The sequence below is a fragment of the Octopus bimaculoides genome, chromosome 12 (genome assembly GCF_046866305.1).
Source record: "Octopus bimaculoides isolate indiv1 chromosome 12, ASM4686630v1, whole genome shotgun sequence".
NCBI lineage: Eukaryota > Metazoa > Mollusca > Cephalopoda > Octopoda > Octopodidae > Octopus > Octopus bimaculoides.
The window spans coordinates 9,808,069-9,828,182 of NC_142939.1; the positions used below are offsets into that span (position 1 = coordinate 9,808,069).

The 20,114-nt window shown below is 35.3% G+C and overlaps 1 protein-coding gene across 4 annotated transcripts in view; it reads right to left on the reverse strand.

The window, feature by feature from the left end:
• LOC106876754 (C-myc promoter-binding protein) overlaps window positions 1–20,114 on the reverse strand; it is a 128,566-nt gene that overhangs the window by 42,957 nt on the left and 65,495 nt on the right. For all 4 annotated transcript variants that reach the window (XM_089360813.1, XM_089360811.1, XM_089360815.1 and 1 more), the window contains exons 3-5: window positions 12,868–13,163; window positions 6,061–6,250; window positions 1,094–1,150 (exon numbers count right to left, since the gene is read on the reverse strand). In XM_089360813.1, coding sequence (XP_089216939.1) covers window positions 1,094–1,150; window positions 6,061–6,250; window positions 12,868–13,163 — 543 coding nt within the window. The remainder of the gene's footprint in view (window positions 1–1,093; window positions 1,151–6,060; window positions 6,251–12,867; window positions 13,164–20,114) is intronic.

Sequence of the window (20,114 nt, forward strand, 5' to 3'; positions counted from 1 at the left end):
GAAAACTGCAGTGCAGCAGTTCGTCTGGTACAACCATTCTAACCAGTGCTTTAACCTTTTTAATACCAACCTGCCTGAGATCGCATCTGGCTCTCTGATGCAAACTTTCTATTTTAATGTGATTTAAATTAAAACCATCAAAATTCCAATTCACATTCAAAATACCAGCTTCATAATGGCAAAGCATTTTCTTTACAAAATTTTCCATTATTTTCAAAATTAATTGAAACAAAGGCATCGGAATACAAGTTTTGCAAATAACAGAAACCTGCTAGACACCAGTGTATTTTTCACCAGAACTAGACGATTCTGATTGGTGTTATTAGATGCTCTACAGAATGTTCTGTTTATTTTATTTCTTGACATGAAATAATAATAATGGCTAACATTTAACTTAATATAGAAATGCTTGATTGCTATTTTACTTTTAACAAGTAATTAGTAGATCTAACAATATAGAAATATTATGACAAGTCAATGAAGGAGTCAATGGGATTGCTTGAATTGCTAGAAACAGCAGCCATATCTTTTTCAAATAACCAAATCACACCCTACAATCTTAAAAAAAAACATTGTATAATGTAGTCTTAGATACACTATGTATGAAAAAAGAAAAGACAGACTAGTTATAGCTGGAATGCTTTTGATCATAGTTCTAGGCAGTTGGGGGTTATCTGAGGCTAAACAAAAACAAAAAATATCAAGATTTATCTGAGCCATAAATCAAAAGACAAACTGCTTTGATAAGAAAGAATATGTTCAATCTACACCACACTTCTCTTTTTATAACACAATTGGAAGAAAGATTTGTGCAATATTAACCCAAAAAGCTTTTGCATAAAAAGTACAAGTTAGTTGTGTTTTGCTCTTTTTCTGCATGTGATCAGCAAAAAACAAATATCCAAAAGAAAGTGTGTTGCTACCATGTCTGGCAACAGTCTTAGCTATCATGTCTGATCATCTAAAATACATATGAGAACGTTTTCTTTTTTCTGGAGTACCAACTTTAATGAGACATAAACAAGCTAGAAAAGTGGAGATCAATAATATCAAATTTCATGCATTTTGAAGAGAAAATAAAATTGTATCTTACCATTCCTTTGTTCAAGTTCTTATTTATTTGGCAATAGGCATGGGGAGCACTTTCATTCTGTAATCAATAAAAGTATAGTAACAATGTAAGTGTATATATATATATATATATATACATGCATTACATATACACATATATGGCAACCTAAATAGTGAAGGTAGCATGAATAAGAATTAAAAAAACAAAAAAGGACCCAGTTCACTTTGTAAAGTGGTTGGCATTTGGAAGACATTCAGTCACAAAAACCCTGCCAAAGTAGACATTGGGGCTTGATGCAGTCCTTGGACACATCCTGTCAAACTATCCAACCCAGGCCAGCATGGCACATGGACATTAAATGATGATGATGACATTATACAGGGCAAATTTTAGCCATTTCTCTGCAGACTGAAAAAATGATGAACAACCTTAATCGAACCTTATTGGGTTCTCATCAGAGGCGTCTACATCATTCTGACAGCCTCCAGAGAAACAAGCAGCCAAACTGTTTATATACTCAGCAAATGCACCAATTACTCTATGAAAGAGTCCCTAACTTGCATACCAAAAGTGTTTAACACTATATATATACACACACACTATTATACACATACATACATTAAAACAGATGTCTCACTAGAAAGACAGCATTTAACATTATATCAAAATGTTTAAATACTGACTAAACACAGCATGTTATGTCTACAATTTTGTTTTTAACTGGCTTTATAAATGGAGAAAAATAATGAAGTTTATAACAATGGAGAAAAGCAGGATGAGATCTAAATATTTGGTCAACATTTGCTGAGATGTGCAGTATGAATTCAACCAACAGTTGGCCCCTGGAAGGGTCAATAAAGCATCAGTCACTGCTCGCACAGTTCTATTGGTCCTCTGCTTGAAAGCAAACAATGAAATGAAAGGTGAAACAGACTCAGGACCCAAGGAACAGGAATAAATTCTGTAAGATATTCTGTCATCCAATGTTCCAAGGATTTCTACTGATCTGCAACTTTGATGCTTTATGATCTCTGGTATCAAAGAATGATTAGCTCTACTGACTGCCAAGTGAGACTAGCTCACCTTCCAGGGAGACCAGTAAATCTTCTGGTAACATCCATAAGAAGGACTAGACTCAGCAATGCAAACTAATAAAGCATTTATTTATACTCGTGACCTGTTCTTACTCTGTTGTTTGTCCTTAGCAGTTAGATGGAATACGCCCTCATAATGACATGAAATGACATGAACCTTCTACCAAGGTTGAACCTTCAACCTCTTGTTTATCTGTTGCCCTATCATCTTAAACCATCCCAGCTCTTAATTATCAATGCTAGGTACACAATAACGTCAAGATCAGTTTATTTTTAACAATTCAGGATCTAACAGTAAAGTGGTTCTTGTGTGCATATTGAGTGTGCTTATATGCACATGCATGTGTAAGTCTGTGAGTGTGTGTGCATGAAAATTTGTTGTGTGTGAGCATGCATCTATTTGAATGTATATGTGCGTGCGTATACACACACACACGCACAAAGATTTGCATTCATAGCAAAATAACATTGATTTCAACCTGTAAGTATTTGTAAATCTCTACTTCTTGTTTATCAAGGAAGTAGTAACATAATAAAGCCATGGACTATGACAAGATAATTTTTCTTTACCTGCTAGTTTAACTATCATAACTTCATGATATCAATACTTCTATCCATTCGCCATACTTTTAACAGTCATTTTATAAAATAACAAAACCTTAAATGGAATTACTCCACCAACTCTCTTCATCTTGCAATAGTTATTTTAACATGTACATATCACCTTACAGGATACATCTCTATATGCCATATTTACACAAGTGTGGGTGTGTGTGTGTGTGTACACATACATAAATCTGTATACATCCCTGAAGTTTTGAAATACACAATATCCTTGTATGTCATAAAAAGTAACTAATGGCTTGGTGTCAGGAAGGGTATCTGGCCATAAGACATTGTTTTAAAGTCCTGTTCAAATAATGTAAGCTTTGAAAAGTGAATGTAAAAATGATTCTGTATGTGTGTGAGAGAATAGACATCCTTACACAAACAGGAGAAAGACAGAAGAAATGTGATTTATAAAATAAAGCCAATTCATTATTCAAAGCTTAAAGTCCTCAGTGCATTATGACCCAGAACATTTTGTTCTTGTATGTTCTTCAAAGAACTGGGGTGGTGTTCAAATTTTTAATGAGTACAAAAGTTGAAGACTTGCCTATCCCTGATGTCATGCACAAGAAAAGGGGAGCTTGGTGAAAATCCTCAATTTTGCTCTTTCAAGCACCAAATGTACTTCCATAGTGTGGTAGAATTCTTGTCATTTCAGACAGAGTGCTCATTCAGATAAACTGTGCCTGGAGAGGCATTTTCCACTCAATAGAGAAAATAATGTGCTACAGTCGCCACATTCTAGTAGCAGGTTTGACTTGATCCTTGATGCACTGTTGATATTGTTGTTTTCTATACACCTATACCTAACTTCTTTGTGATCTTGTCAAACAGTTAACATAGGTATAGTTAGTGTGAAGGTGTTTCTGATCAATGCTAAGAAAGTTCTAGCTATGCTAGATGTTAGAATGGTGCTAAAAGGTAAATGGAACTGATTCTTGTACCTTTGTACTTTTGTTGTTGGGGATTTTGTTATTGAACATACAAGCATGCATTATTTTTGCATCACATGCACAGACAGGTATAACATAGGTGCAAGCAAAGCTGTGTTGTAGGAAGCTTGCTTTCCAAACACATGGTTTTGGGTTCAGCCCCACTGCATGACAGCTTGGGCAAGTGACTGGAAAACAAACATTAAAGGATGATGATGATGACATATGTAGGTATGTGTGTGTGTAACCATCTTATATGATGGTGACATCTGTAAATGAGTGTCACTGCCATATAAGCAGTGTCTTTCATTTGCAATCTTCTGTGTCTGATCATGGGGAAATATTACCTTTGCCTGGAAACAGTTGAGCATGGAAAAGTGGATGTTAAACTGATGATGATACGTGTGTGTGTGTATTCCAGTTTCTCTTTAAATCTGACTTTTCTCAGTCCATCATTGTAATACCATTCAACCCATATAGATATCTTTTTCGTCAGATTATATGAGACAAACCTCTTGCTAATGTTACTGACTAGATGTCTTCTTTTAATGATTGTAAATAAGAGTTATAAATATCAATACATAAGTATTTATTTGGCTTTCTATAAAAACAACTGTTATGTTTAAAAAGTTAATGGTACTTAAATCTGTTTTAATGGTGGTATTTAGGTTAAATTCCTTAAATGTTTCTAACAGGTTCTTTGTAAACTTGACTAAGAATTAGCTATTTATGAGACAGAATACTGCTGACCCATCCACTTGTCCACAGTCCTAAATCTGAGCAGAATGGTTAGAATGTATAAACCCATTAACTCATGCACCCCAGATCCATGGTAACTAATTATGCTGATAATGAAATGCTTATTCTTTCCACTTTTTACTCAGAATTCATCAACAAACAAAAAAGGTTTCCCAGTATGCATCATATTGAGGCTGGTTGTTTAGCCGCAAGTAAACCTCAATCGAGTAGACCTATATAGATGGTTTTCCAGCTGTGACTGCCCTTTTAAAGAGTATCCAAGAGTACACTATCTTATGTGTTCGTTTCTCTTTTAAGATGGTAAAGGCATCTTTGAAGGCAGGGGTTTCCAAACACCGGACCTCACAAATGAATGAGTTTAAAAATTTATTTTTATTTTATTTATCACAGTCTGCAGAGGGTTTCTGCATCACATATGTACAATATATGTAATAACTAAATTATATATTATGCATTTTATTGTGTTTTGCTATGCATGTGATCCCTGGTCACTGGAAAAATTGTCTTGCATGAAACAGGTTAGTGGTGCAAAAAAATGAATGGGGGCTGCTGCTTTAAGGGACAATTAACTTCTGCTTCTTATTTCTTTACTGCCCACAAGGGGCTGGCATTAGGAAGGGCATCCAGCTGTAGAAACTCTGCCAAATCAGATTGGAGCCTGGTGTAGCCATCTGGTTTCACCAGTCCTCAGTCAAATCGTCCAACCCATGCTAGCATGGAAAGCAGACGTTAAACAACGATGATGATGATGATATCGACCCCAGTGTGTAATTGGTACTTATTTAATCAACCCCGAAAGCATGAAAAGCAAAGTTGACCTCAGCGGAATTTGAACTCAGAATGTAGCAGCAGATGAAATACCGCTAAGCATTTCTGCCAGAGTGCCACCTTCTGTTTCTATCAAATAAAGTGTTCCTGTAGTGATTCTGTTGTTGGCCTAGTTGTTGATTTCATAGTTGGTGGTGAATTTATAATGAAATTCTAAAAGGTTTTTATACATGGAGGATTAACATTCTATGTGGGTCTGATTATAAATTTGCAGGGCTTTTTCATTCTGTTGTTAAACTACTTCGTTGTGGCAGTGTTATTACTTTCTGTTGTGATAATTTTGTGGCTTGTGTAATTTTTAAATTGATTAAAACAATCTAATTATGGTGGTAATTTTTGTCAAACTGCCATGAGTAGCTGACAACTGACCCATGCTATAATGGCAGGCAAGCAAACGACTTTTGCACTCGTTAAAAGAATTTCAACTACACATCAATCACCTTCAATATGTTAAGTTCACGGAGTGAAGTTTTAGCTTCAAATAAGTTAGCGTGTGTGTGAGTGTTTGCATAAACAAATAAACATGCATGCACAAGAATATATGAGTGAATGTGCTTATGAATGAATGAGGTTGTGGGTATGTATAAGTAAGTGTGTAAATGCATATGAATGAGCAAGAGGTGTGGTGGGTGGAGAGAGGCGGAGGGAGAGAGAGAATCGGTATAATGAATGAGTATGCTTGTAGACCCAACATTTACTATCATGGCGAATAAATGTAAAAATGAAAAAAAAAAAAAAAGAAAAAGAAAACAAAGTACAACTGTACCTTATTGGTAAGTATGATACAAATATCAACAACAGCTAAAGTATCACTGGAAGCCATATCAGAAGCTCTTCGGTATGTGATATAAATACGGCTACTATTGCTATTATTAACATTGGCTGAATGACCATGTGCAGTCGTATGAACAATTTCACAACCTGACATCAGTTTCTCCTTCCCTTCATATAAAACTCTGCAAAAATAGAAAGAAAAAAAAAACGAAAAGATTATATAAAAATTATACTGAATAAATTAAATTTATTTATGTAAACTCCTTTTCAGAGATGTTTCAACCATGGTTCAGGCTAAAGCACGGCTGATAAATTAGTTGTGCTATTGAGAAATCAGAAACAGAGAATTACTCAACAAGATAAATGTGAACATCTATATATTTGTCTTTGTGTTGTCTAAAGGAATGGTCAAGCCTATTACCTTCACAGGATCTCTGAGACCAGCTTTAACCTCTAGCATTATTCTGTCAAATGTAATGCTTGTTATATTCAGATTATTTTCAATTAATCATGCATTATCTCATAATTTTGAGATTTTGATGGTATGATTGTTTATTTTCAGGATGATATTGTAGGGTAAGTGTGAAAGGCTGAATCTGGACAGTTTGAACATAAAACAGGTCGAATATTTGAGGTCGATATGGCTGGTTCAAATACTTAACAGTTAAATGGCTGTGATTTGATAGTTGCAGGGAAAGAAAACATTGAGCCAAGAGGATGAAAAGCAAATATGACATAATGTCAAATCTGAATTCAGAATGTAAAAGAATACAACAAAATACTGCAAAACATTTTCACTGGTGCTCTGCTGTTTCTGTCATCTTGTTCTAAAACAACAATTTTCGGACAAAACCACAATCTGGGAGCAGGGTGTGTGTAATTGATTAAATCATCCCCAGGATTGATAATTATTTTATAAACTCAGGAAAGCAAAACGATATTAATAGAATTTGAACTCAGAACATAGTGAGACATAACAAATATGCTGCAAAAGCATTTCATCTGATGTTATGCAGTTTCTGTAACTCACAACTCAACAAAAATAATAAACAAACAGAAGAAAATTTCCAAGATGCACCAAATCAGGAAATATTGAAAAGCACTTCATGAAGGAGAAAATCACAAGTCAAGTGGTTTCTTTTTCCATTAGTAATGTAATAATATTTTCTTTGTAAAAAAGAACATGGCTCTTTAGTCATGTGGAATGCAAGAACTCTTAACACAAAATGCCACTCATTTCAGTCTAAAAGCACGTACAAAAGGTGAGACTTGTTATGCAGTAAGTAGCATTTCAAGGAGAATACTGATTGATACATGCTACACCATATTTAAAATATTATGAAATAGAAATATACGGATTGCTACAGTGCCATGCCATATAGTTTTACTATGTGACTCTGTTGCAGCTGCTGCTGCTGCTGCTACTACTACTACAGCTTCTATTTTTGGCAGGTTGTAAGGTTGCATTCTACTTTTCTCCAAGGTCACACATATGCACCTCCTTGATTCACTCATGCTTTGTGTGTCTACCCTTTTAAACCCTGCGCTAAGGCTTTTGCTAAATTATTCCTTCCTGTACTCGAGGAGACCTGCCTACCACAACAGAACTGAGATCCTAAACCCAAGGTGTCACATGAAAAGCCTACTTCTCACCCCCATGACTAATCCTGAGGAAGTCAAAGGCAAGTTTTATGATTTGGAAGCCCTCACAGCAGCTGTGCCGAAAGAGGACAAGCTCGTTGTTCTTAGCAACTTCAACACCACAGCTGGTACAGACTACCAGATATGGGACGGAGTTATTGAGAGAAACAGAGTCGGCAAAAACAACAGCAACGGTCATCTACAGTTGAAGACCTGTGCAGCACTTGACCTGGCCCAACTACAAAGAGACATCCTGGCCACATCCATGCAGCAAACATTGACATCTAATTGACTGTCATGGTCAAGAGATGGGACAGGCGGGATGTGTGATGCAGAAGGCTGGAAAGATCATAGACACATCCTTGCAAAACTCAACAGGCACATTCAGCCCAAGTGGCGACTGCAAGGGAAGCCAGCAAGCAAGTGACTCAACCTCAACAAACTGGAATGGCACAAACATGAAACAGAACCTGAGCGAGAACCCAAACAACAACTTGATGTTGGGATAAAGGGAGCAGAAGAGGATTGGATACTGTTCAAAGACATGGTGCACAGTGCTGCACTCACTCATCTGGGTTATTTCTAGGAGGTCCAGCAACCACATAGGGGTTTCATTATTCACAGTTGAGTGGTTTATAAGGGAAAGATCACTGAACAATGAAAACAATTGTTAAAAATAAAATAGCTAGAATATCCTGCCTATGAGACAGGAAAATTTGATGTAAAACATTGAAGTATAAAAAAAAATGGAAAGAAAAACTTAATTTTTTTTTTTTTTTTTTTTTTTTGAAATCTGTCCATTTAAACACTGGTTTAATTTAGGCCAAGTCAATACAATGTCAGCTGTTTAAACAGCAGCTAAGAAATCAATGAAGTAAAAGATCAACAACTGTAAAGAGCAACCACATCAGCCAAAACTAAACCAAACAGAGTGGATGGTCACGTTAAAACATTCATTAGTAAAGCAATAGGATCCTCGAGTGGAATAAAAATGATTTCCTTCCAAATCATTTTTCCAAATGTGAAACATCTGTTTTAAAAGAGTAGTGATTACTGTGATATCAGAGGAAGAGCTTGACAGAGACAGAGGAGACTCTGAAGAAGGACCTGTATAAAGACTGAAAAATCCCTTGGGAAGATGTACAGTCAAAGAAATGCCAGGATGGGAAGGCAGAGGTGAGACAACTGTGTGTTGTAATGAGAGAATAATCTACTTTGAGCTGTAGATTAAATCTGTAGAGGGTGCACAGTTTCAGCCAGAGTAGAGTAATAAAGTGGCCGAATAGGGGGGGGGGTAGAGAATAAAAAATATTAGATTGCTAGAAGAGAAATGAAAGTAAGAGGATCAAAAGTATGAGGAATTCTAGATTGCAATGCAAGGTTTTCATGAGAATCAGGATGTCACCGATGGGAAATATACACTTCAGGAATCAGGATGTCACTGATGGAAAAGATACACTTCAGTAAACACTATCCAACCAAGCGAGCATAGAATACTGGATGTTAAAGCAATGTTGATAATGATATGTTCATGCACCAATGTGTCCGTGTTTCGTTGCCTTCATATTGTATTTCGGTTGTAAATGACCATCATAGCCATATGAGCTGTGTCCTTTGTTTCTAATCTTCCACAAAAACATGCCAGGCCATGGGGAAGGGTTCCCATACCTTAAGATGGCCCCGATTACACAGTCCAAGTTCAAATCTGAACCAGGTCCACTTCAGCTTTTCTTGGCTGATTAAACAAATACCAAAGTTGATTTAATTGAAGCCAGTAACCCAGTCTGATTACTGAAACCAGTAAAATAAAATCATGGCCAAACATATATACAGAGTGTGTGTGTGTGTGTGTGTGTGTGTGTGTGTGTGTGTGTGTGTGTGTGTGTGAGTGAGAGAGAGAGAGAGAGAGAGAGAGGGAGAGGGAGAGAGAGAGAGAGAGAGAGAGAGAAAGAGAGAGAGATCACGCTGTCACTCCATAAGCTCACTTCAAATAGAGAATATAATAAACTTGACAGCTGAAACATAAGAGAAGCAAGTGGAGTAATTGATCCATAAAATCTAAGAAATAAACAAAAAAAGAATAGTTATCCTTATGGTGTTTTTAATTAGACCTACACTTTGCTATTTTCTGAGCAACAATCAATGAAACTGATAAAGAAAAAAAAATGGTAAAAACATTCCAGAACAAATACACCAAGAAAATAGCAATATTTTCATAAGATGTCTGAATGATACTTGAGTTCAATACAAAGATGAAGAAAGAAACACAAACACACATTCACATATCATGCAATTTGCTTTGATACCATCAGACAAAATCTAAGCAGCCAGTAGACTCAGAATCTTACAGTGAAAAAGTAAACAAAAAAAGTAAAAAAAAAAAAAGATAAAAACTTTATAACTTTGAATTGCAAAATTTTCTAAAGACTGCTGTGAAACTTAATCAATGAAAGAGCCTGGAATACTACATTTCTAAACAACCATTCATACGTTCAAATATGTATGAGCATGAATGTGTACATAGATTGTGTGTGTGTGTTTATACACAACAAAGGAAATATATTTTAATGCTGAAATAAGTACACCCTAACCCTGCATGTCATAAAAGGCAACTTTAAGGGTTGACACCAGGAAGAGCATCCAACTTAGTTTCAAAAAGATTTGCAAACCCTGACACTGTGTGTGTGTGTGTGTGTGTGTGTGTGTGTGTGTGTGCAGAGAGAGAGAGGGAGGGGGGGGTTGTTGTTGTTAAGTTCTGCAAATGAAAGATTGCAAATTTGCCAGCATTCCTATAAACATCCTCTCTACCACTGAGTCCTTTATTTAAATTGTGATTTTCCATATCTTTATAGATAAAAAAAATTATACACACACACGTGTGTGTATGTGTGTGTGTGTGTGTGTGTGTGTGTGTGTGTGTGTGTGTGTGTGTGTGTGTATGAGCGTGATCGTTACCAGCGTTGCCTTCCTGGCACATGAAAAGTCATTCGAGCAAGATCGTTGCCAGTGCCGCTGGACTGGCTCCTGTGCAGGTGGCACGTAAAATACACCAGTTTGAGCGTGGCCGTTGCCAGTACCACCTGACTGGCCCTTGTGCCGGTGGCACGTAAAAGCACCCACTACACTCTCGGAGTGGTTGGCATTAGGAAGGGCATCCAGCTGTAGAAACTCTGCCAAATCAGATTGGGGCCTGGTGTAGCCATCCAGTTCACCAGTCCTCAGTCAAATCGTCCAGCCCATGCTAGCATGGAAAGCGGACGTTAAACGATGATGATGATGATGATATATATATATATATATATATATATATATGCACGAGTGTCTATACCCATGCACACATTTATAATGGAAATAAAATAACCACCATCGAAAGTTGGCCAGTCAAATGAGTGAAACAAGTAAAAGAATAAATAGACACTCCCTAATGAGAATCTTTTGAGATGAGATTAATTCTTGAAGACATTTTGTAAGAAGAAAAAAAGTGGGAAAAAAATATGTAAAAACAAAAAAGAATAAATGAAATGATTATACATAGGAAAAAAAAATGTAGTTTATCTTTAAACAACTAATGGCAAATAAAGAAAATTCTGTTGAAGGAGTTGGAACATTATTTCTACTATTAAAGAAAATAAATTATGCCATTCCTATGCCAACCAATGTACAATCTTACACATTTACTCAGTACTTTATAAATGTTTTTCTCTAATGCTTATAATAATTTCTTTCTTAACAATGACTAAGAATGGTGCATATTGGTAGAGCAGTAGCTCAGTATATTTCTATTACTTATTTTACCAAACACTGCAGAATAAAAAAAAAGAAGTTAAAATCCTCAATATTTAGACAGAAATATGACTTGTGAAAGACACAGAACAGTGACAAAAGCAGATCCAAGGATGACAAGCCATGCTGATCACACACACACACACATACAAATAAAATGCAAGAAACAAGTAGCTATATGTTTGTTGAATGTCTGAACTGTCCAACCTTTGACAGCAACAAAAGAATCAGATGTTGGAATACTTCTGATGATAATGATGTGGAGATTCTCAACATGAAAGCCTACAGATCACAAGAATGAGATGTGCCATTGTAGTGTGTGGAGTGGACCTACTGTACACTCTCTGTACACTGCTCTCTGATATAAAATAGCCTTAACCGTGGCATGTGGAGTTGACATGTCTCCCATGCAGGATTTCATTCAATTTTTATTCTTCTCCTCATTTAGTTGCCTTCACTAAACATTTTCAATATCAGGAATAATATTAAATGTTCAACAATGCAACCTTTCTCCAAGTTTTTAATCAAGGTATTCATAATTGCTGTTTGAAATGTCTGCCAGTATATTTGCTTAAGCTTAATTCCATAGATTCTCATACACAGTAAGTGCACTAAAATTGGAACTTATCCTACCAAATACTTGTGCAGAAGTAGTTAACAATACTGCAGATGTTAGAAAAGTCACACACCCAAGATATGATTCTCAGAAGATTAGCAATGGGAGCCATTGCTATATTTCTCCCTAAAAAAACGGAAGATATTACAACCATATGAGCTTTTTGTCTCAGCGCTTGGTTGATGAATACTTATAATTAACCAGGCCATTTTGACATTACAAATGAGGTTGAAGTGTTATATTTTCTATAAAACAAAGCCTTTTGTGTTAATCTTTTTTCGAAATTGCTATTCCCAATTTGAAAGAGCAAAGTCTCATTTTGAAATCATCAATATTACTTTGAAGTGGCAAAGTCTCAAATGGAAGTAAAATCTGCTCACTTAGAATAACAAATACTGTAGTAAGTGTATGTCATCATCATCATCATCATCATCATCCATTTTCCATGCTGGCATGGGTTGGACAGTTTGACAGGAGTCAGTGAGAGGGAAGACTGTGCCAAGCTCTAACATATGCTCATGGTTTCTATAGCTGGATGCCCTTCCTGATGCCAGCTGCTGCTTCACAGAGTGTGGCCTGGATGCTTTCTTTTTCACATGACACTGGCACTTGTGTGGTCACCAAGTAACTCACAAGACAAGATCCATGGCTGAGAAGGTATAGCGTTGAGGGAGGGGGCTTTATGCTGGGTGATGAAAGGTTAAAGTATGATAGAGGGACAAGTGAAAATAAAAAAAAATTTTTTAAAGAGATAATTACCCAATATCTGTTAATGGTGGCTTCTCCCTGCCTCTTCGGTAACAAATGTACATTTCTGAACAACGGATGCTACCATGGTTAAGGTCTGCAAGAAAGCCAGTTTGCGTTCGCTCAAGACAAACATAACCCTTCGGTTCTTTTTCAGCTAAGGATTTATTGATGACACATATGTCGGTGATTGGATCTTGTTTATGTGTTGGTTTAATAATGGTTTCATTTGTGGATTCTTCCAGTGGTAAAGGTGTTTCAGGTAGTCCAGCTACCACAAAATAATCGGCAACTCTACGTTCATCCATCTGAAAAAAAAAAGAAAAAAAAAGAAAGGGAAAAACATGAGATAAGAATTATGAATTATTTAATTTCAGACAATTCACAGCAAAGAATCTGACTATAAAAATATACAAAATCAACCATTCTTTCTTTAGCATTTAGATTATTCAATCAAGTATAAAACATATATTCACAATATTTTGAATTAATTCTGAATTATCTCATGGTTTCACGATATTGTTTATTTTTAGAATGACATTGTAGGGAATGAGTGAGAAGCTGGATATGGTTGGTTTAGATGCTGAAGAGTCAAAGGACAAATCTCTAAAACAAATACTAAAAGAAAAGAGAGAAGACAAAAATTAATGATTTCTTACACTGCAACAAGGTAATGCATCTATGAAAGTAGGAGCAAAATCAAGTCATTTATTTCCAGTATATTATTTGTACTTATATTTTAATGATGAACATGAGACAAATGCAAAAAGCCAACCCATTTGGTATCTGAACTCAGAACTTAAAAGAATGCACAAGTGCACCATTGTACAAGTAATTTGTTATGCATGTACAGAATATCTACATGCACATATTTTTCTACAAAGTAAACCAAATGAACAGAAAACTAGATAAATAAACACTAAACTTTAGATGTTTCTTTTCAAGTCAAGAAATATCACCATTATATATCACCATGTTTCAAAAATTTTTTATTGTTTTGTCATGAGTTTATCCAAAGTATTAAAGAAACTAGTTTGTTTTTTCTTTAATTTAAAAAATATTTTTTAGTCATTAATGCTTCTGAGACAAGGAAATGGTAATAAATAAAACCAAGCAGTGTTTATTAGCCTCGTTAAAACCCAGCAAGAGATTAAATTGTATAGGAAAATAGACTATCATTAACTAAAAGGTAGATAACAGTTAATCCCTAAGAGATTACCTAAAATTGTAGGAGAGCAAGTTTTTCAATAAATTTCCTTTAACACTTTTATAAAATAAAAAAATATATAATCAAAATCAAAACAAATCATATAAGCATTTGATAGATTTCAGATTTCATGAGTCATATCTATAAGACACATTTTATTTATCCAGTGTTAAGGCTTCTTAAATTGAAAACACTGAATAAATTGATTTCTCTCAGCGTTAATCAAAATCTGTTTTGTTTTTCTATATTCATACTTAAGTGGTAATAGTTGAAGAAATCACCAAAGTTTTATACTATTTTATATCCAGTCATTCACTCACCAAAAATCAAATCCCAGAAATAGAGCATGGAACTATAAATCAACAATGTAGCTGTCAGCCTCCAGTTAGTGCATTATTCCTTCAGTAAATCATTCTTTTTGTTCTTACTTGTACTGCTGCCAAGTGGAATAACAGAGATAGTTGGGAGCAAGGGGGTGGGGGGAAATAGGGTTCAGTGCTTTAGTATGGAGAGTAAGAACAACAAGGTATTAATGTAGTAAGCTATTAGTCATATTATCCAAAGCTAGTATGCTATCACCATTGCAACTATGTGGTGTGGTTGGCAAAAACATAATATCCAACTTACTTATCAACAGCACAGACCATCTAGTTGTAAATAAGTGCCACAAAATGGTACAATTCCTTACCATAAATAGTGAAAGGAAGAATAAGTCTGTTCAATCAGAGTTGTAACTGCACAACAATGAGAAGAGAATACGGCAGTGTGGTAAGTAGCTTGCTAACCAACCACATGGTTCCAGGTTCATTCCCACTGCGTGACACCTTGGGCAAGTGTCTTCTATTATAGCCTCGGGCTGACCAAAGCCTTGTGAGTGGATTTGGTAGACGGAAACTGAAAGAAGCCCGTCGTATATATGTATATATGTGTGTATGCATGTGTATATGTTTGTGTGTCTGTGTTTGTCCCCCCAACATCGCTTGACAACCGATGGTGGTGTGTTTACGTTCCCATAACTTAGTGGTTCGACAAAGAGACCAACAGAGTAAGTACTAGGCTTCAAAGAATACTTTCCACAGGCTGCAGTGGTATATAGTATCACACAGCCTAAGGCCTGCCTTGAACTGTTTTCTATACAAGGCACACACAGTCATCATTACACGCATGCACACACATTCTAGATGATAGACACTGAATCATCACAGTGGTTCAAGGCCTTCAATTCGGAAGTACTCATACAGTCACAAGCTGCTACATTTCATTTATCTAAACTAAACACTACAATTTGATGACTAGTGCTCATGTAGGTGTCCATGTGTGTGTGTGTGAGGAGGTGGGAGTAACTTATCTATATAAGCTTAATCAATGAGGTCAAGCTTAAAACCCTAAAAAAAAAAATTTTAAACTAAGATGTGCCCTTACAAGCAAGTATATGACCAACTTTATAATCCAGAATTAAAAAGAAAAGCAAGATTAGCAGAATACATGTAAAGCTGGCCCCACCCCTCCACCTTATCTAAAGTGAAACATGAAAATAGCTAAAAATAAAATAGCACTTAATGATAAAAATATCGTCTACTACTACTACTAATAATAATAATAATAATAATAATAATAATAATAATAATAATAATAATAATAATAATAATAATAATAATAATAATAATAATAATAATAATAATAATAATAATAATAATAATAATAATAATAATAATAATAATAATAATAATAATAATAATAATAATACATAAACCTGAAATATAAAAATTATGAGTTGGCCAGGGATCCTTTATGAGGTGGTTAGACTTAAAAAAACAGTCAATGAGAGCTAGAGAGAGAGAGAGAGAGAGAGAGAGAGAGAGAGAGAGAAAGAGAGAGATGAAGTGGTATTATCAGTTAGACTACTGATCAACCATCAGTTCCAAGACCGTGAAATCACTGATATTCCAAACAGTGGATGCAAACTGAAAAGTGTAGCTGAGGTGGTGATAGTTTGACTGGTGTAGGATTGTAGTGGCCAGAAATAAGTTATTTAATTACTCAATTCAGTAAGGATAAAAGTGTCATTTGTATAGAGAAACTAAAGTTCATCATGGTCAATAAGAGAGCTATCAATATAAGATAAAAATCCTTTTGTCCTTAAAGAACAAAAGATTGTTGTCAGAAATGACACTGAAATCAAAATGTCTAGCATTAACTCCTCCACACCATAAAAATTACCACACATGATGGTTGTATTCCAGTATGGCCATGACTTTTACAGCTTAAAGAATCTAAAGAACACAAGGTGCTGCAAAAGAAGGCCTGCTAAGAATATGATGTTGTAAACCAAGACATGGACTTCAGCAGTACACACACACATATGACAGACGTAACATTTTAACATTCACTTTTCCATGCTTGCATGGGTCAGATGAAACTTGCTGAGGCAGATTTTTCTATGACCACATGTTTCTGTTGCTAACCCTCACCTGTTCCCAGACAAAGTAATATTTCACCTTTGTCCTTCAATTAGGCTGAACATGTTTTTGTAGAAGATTGTAAACAAATGATGTATAAAGAATGACTGTTTCCAATCTCTGCGTAAATGTTGAGAGAAAAGTAAAACCTCTTACACAAATATATCCATACATGCGCACACACGTATACAATGGGTTTCCTACTCTTTCTGTCTATCAATAAGTCAACTTACAGCAATAAAAGAACATACCAGCGGTAAGTGCCCACACAGAGGTAACAAACCCGAAACCCCTTGGTTCTGGAGTGAATTTAACCACATGACCATGCTGGTGCTTAAATATACATACATGAAAGTGAGATAGCTGTAAAAGCTTGTGAAGAAAGGAGTGAAAATAAAATTTGGGTAAAGAAAAACATTACATTTTTAATAAAGGTGACCTAGACGACAGGAACATATAAGAACAAACGAGCAGAACTATAACAAAAAATAAATGTAGGATTGTATTAGCTTAAAGTTTAAACTGAAGTCTTTTTAATTAGAAGAAAGTTTAACCCTATGACATTTAAACTGGCCATAGCTGGCACAAATATTCTACCTGTTTTATGTTCAAACTAACCAGATGCAGCCTCTTCCCCCCCAAAAAATAAGCAATCACATTATCAAAGTCTTTAAGCTGTACAATAATGCATAATTAGTTGGAAACCATGTGAATGAATGAGCATTATGATTAACAGAGTAATCTAAATGTTAACGGGTTACAGAAGGAAAAGAAAATTGAACAAGAAAACTGTTGAGAATTTAGGTGATGAAAAATGGTCTACAACACTTAATGTATTTTAACCCTATAAATGTGCCTTTCAGATGCTGACAGAGAGACATGAAAATCCTCTCATGACAACATTTGTATATTTAAAACGGCAATGACGTGGCAATGATAAATGCTTCTGCCATGGTTTACATGCTCAAATTAGCTAGTTTGAAAGGTTATGTCGACAGGGTAGTTTAGGAGGAGAAGGATATGCGGCCTTTTCGGTCCCTAACTTTATTGGATCCTACAACACTTATTTGATTGCAACTGCTATAAATTTTGTGAACTTATACAAAATGATATCCAAAGAGTTCAAATATGTATGCACAAAGCTGAAATTCTTTTGAAGTTCCTTATGAACCAATTCCTTTGAAGCATTTGTAAAACAACACTTCAGTTTGATGAACAGATGAAATTTGAGTGTGATGGATTGAAATTCAAATGCCATTAAAACATACTAGAATGAAATATTTGCATATCTTTGCACATTGTGATTAGAGTGAAGAAATTCTTAAATTTATTGATTATATTATGTATTTTTGTATTCAAATTCATTTTTGTTTTGACTTTACTAAAAGTACATAAAAGAGTGTATAGTTTCTATTTTTCTCTCTGAAATTTAAATAATATCATCAATGATTTTACTTTAGACATTCTGCATATTTAATGCAGTGTAGATTAACGTCGAAGATCATTCCTCGAAGCATTCACAAGAACTTGAAACTGAGGAAATGCAAAATTGAAAACAAACAACCAAAAAAAACAAATGGTTGTAAAGGTGATAAGATGCATGGGAGAGAAAAATTTCTCCTTGGATATGATGCCAGACAACATTCTCAGAGTGGGTGGATTAAGGCAATAAAAAATAATTAATCTGTCCAAATACTCAAAGAAATGCAAATGACTAAGTCGTTTGAGCAGTTGGTAGTCCAGTACCGTAACCACCCAGATCATTCCATTTCAGTAGGGAAAGTAAGCCACTAGATTTTGTAATAAAGATTTGCTTATAATATTTAGTTCAACAAGAGAGAAACAGAAGAAGAATAGTAGCAAAATGTATACAAGCAGGTGTATTGAGAAACTCCAAGTGGATGTATAATTGTGTAGCAATCGGACATAAAAGAAAATAATTACAGTACAGTTGTAGCAGAATAAATAGAGAAAAGCCAACAGGAGGCTTGAATTTTCTCAAGCAGAAAGAGAAAGTTTACCGTATTCACACTACCCATGATGTCAAACAATTAATCAGTTGGCTCACTCTATTCAGTAGAACATAACCATTTCAAGCCCATAACTACAACCAGGTACAACATGTGTCAGGGCCACTGTAAAAGAGACCATTGTTTAAAAATCAGGTCTTTAATAGGGCAACAAAGTGAAAGTAATAAATTGAAATTCACACATAGTAGATCTATTCAGTGTAGGTGTTTCACTCAATTTTACATACTTTAGTTCCCTCAGTTAAGTAATGTATGTAATAAATTAAAAATGCACCCTTTTAAAGCCTAGCCAGGCTCATGGGCCCGGTTTCAATGGTGTATGTGTTCCACAGCTGGATGGGACGCCAGTCCATCGCAGCGTTACTCATTTTTGCCAGCTGAGTGGACTGGAGCAACGTGAAATAAAGTGTTTTGCTCAAGAACACAACGTGTCACCTGGTCCAGGAATCGAAACCACAATCTTACAATCATGATGCTGACACCCTAACCACTAAGCCACGCACCTCCACAAGTAATGTATGTACCAGATCTTTAGTAAATTTCAATCCATTATAAGATCTATACAATGGAATGAGAATTAAACTTCAAAGCTCTAAAACATATTTTGCATTTACATTACTAAATAAAAATGGTTAAGTTTATAAGGTTTTTGATGACCAGATAATGGCTCATTAGATGAGCTTTATTTGGCCTGCAACACTGATTGTAAATTCTATTTTAATCAAGTCATGTAGCTGACAATGTAGCAAGTATTTTTGGGACTTATTGGTCTTCTCTTCAAGACATGGTGTTATCAATGAAGTGGCTTGTTAAAAGTACTCAGCAAAAATTTAACCTCAGTATCATTATTCAACAGCAAAGCTAAATAGGTTTCAAGCATCAAACATACTCACACATACCAAACCACTTTTATTATCATACTGTATGGTATTTCAAATAATTTGATTTCACAACTTCTTGTGTCGTTAATTTCTGCAGTGGTATGGGCTTTAAGAGGATAGTTGCTGATACAGAACCTAACTCTCCCAAAGAAGAATACATGTTTAATGGGAGAGAGAGAGAGAGGGGGGTGGATGGGATGAGAGCACAGAACGCAATACCAAGCTAATGGGAAAATCATCAAGGTTACACACTTGCCGCCATACAGCTGTGAACTGTAGGACCCTTCAGCACTAGAAGCTGGTCTCAAATACTCAGTGCTCAAGTGTTTAGTGTTTTTGCCACATGCAGATAAACCAATGCCTGTAATAGGGGACCAAAGGCCAACTTCTTAGTTGTTTCTTTGGTATCACACACACACTAGTATGTAGAACATAAATTTAGTACACTAACTTTTATTTATGTTTAAAACAATCTTGTAGTATATTTACTTAGTAATAAAGAAATGTCACCAAACTTCTGAACTAAATGTCTTTCAATATTTATTTACTTTTCTCTATCTCCTAAATTCAAGCCTTGCCGTGTCTACTTTCCATCACTTTTGCATAGATAACAAGATGTACCAGTAAGACAGCAAAGAGCACACAATTGTGACTTTGTGCTACTGTTAAAAATAAATGACTG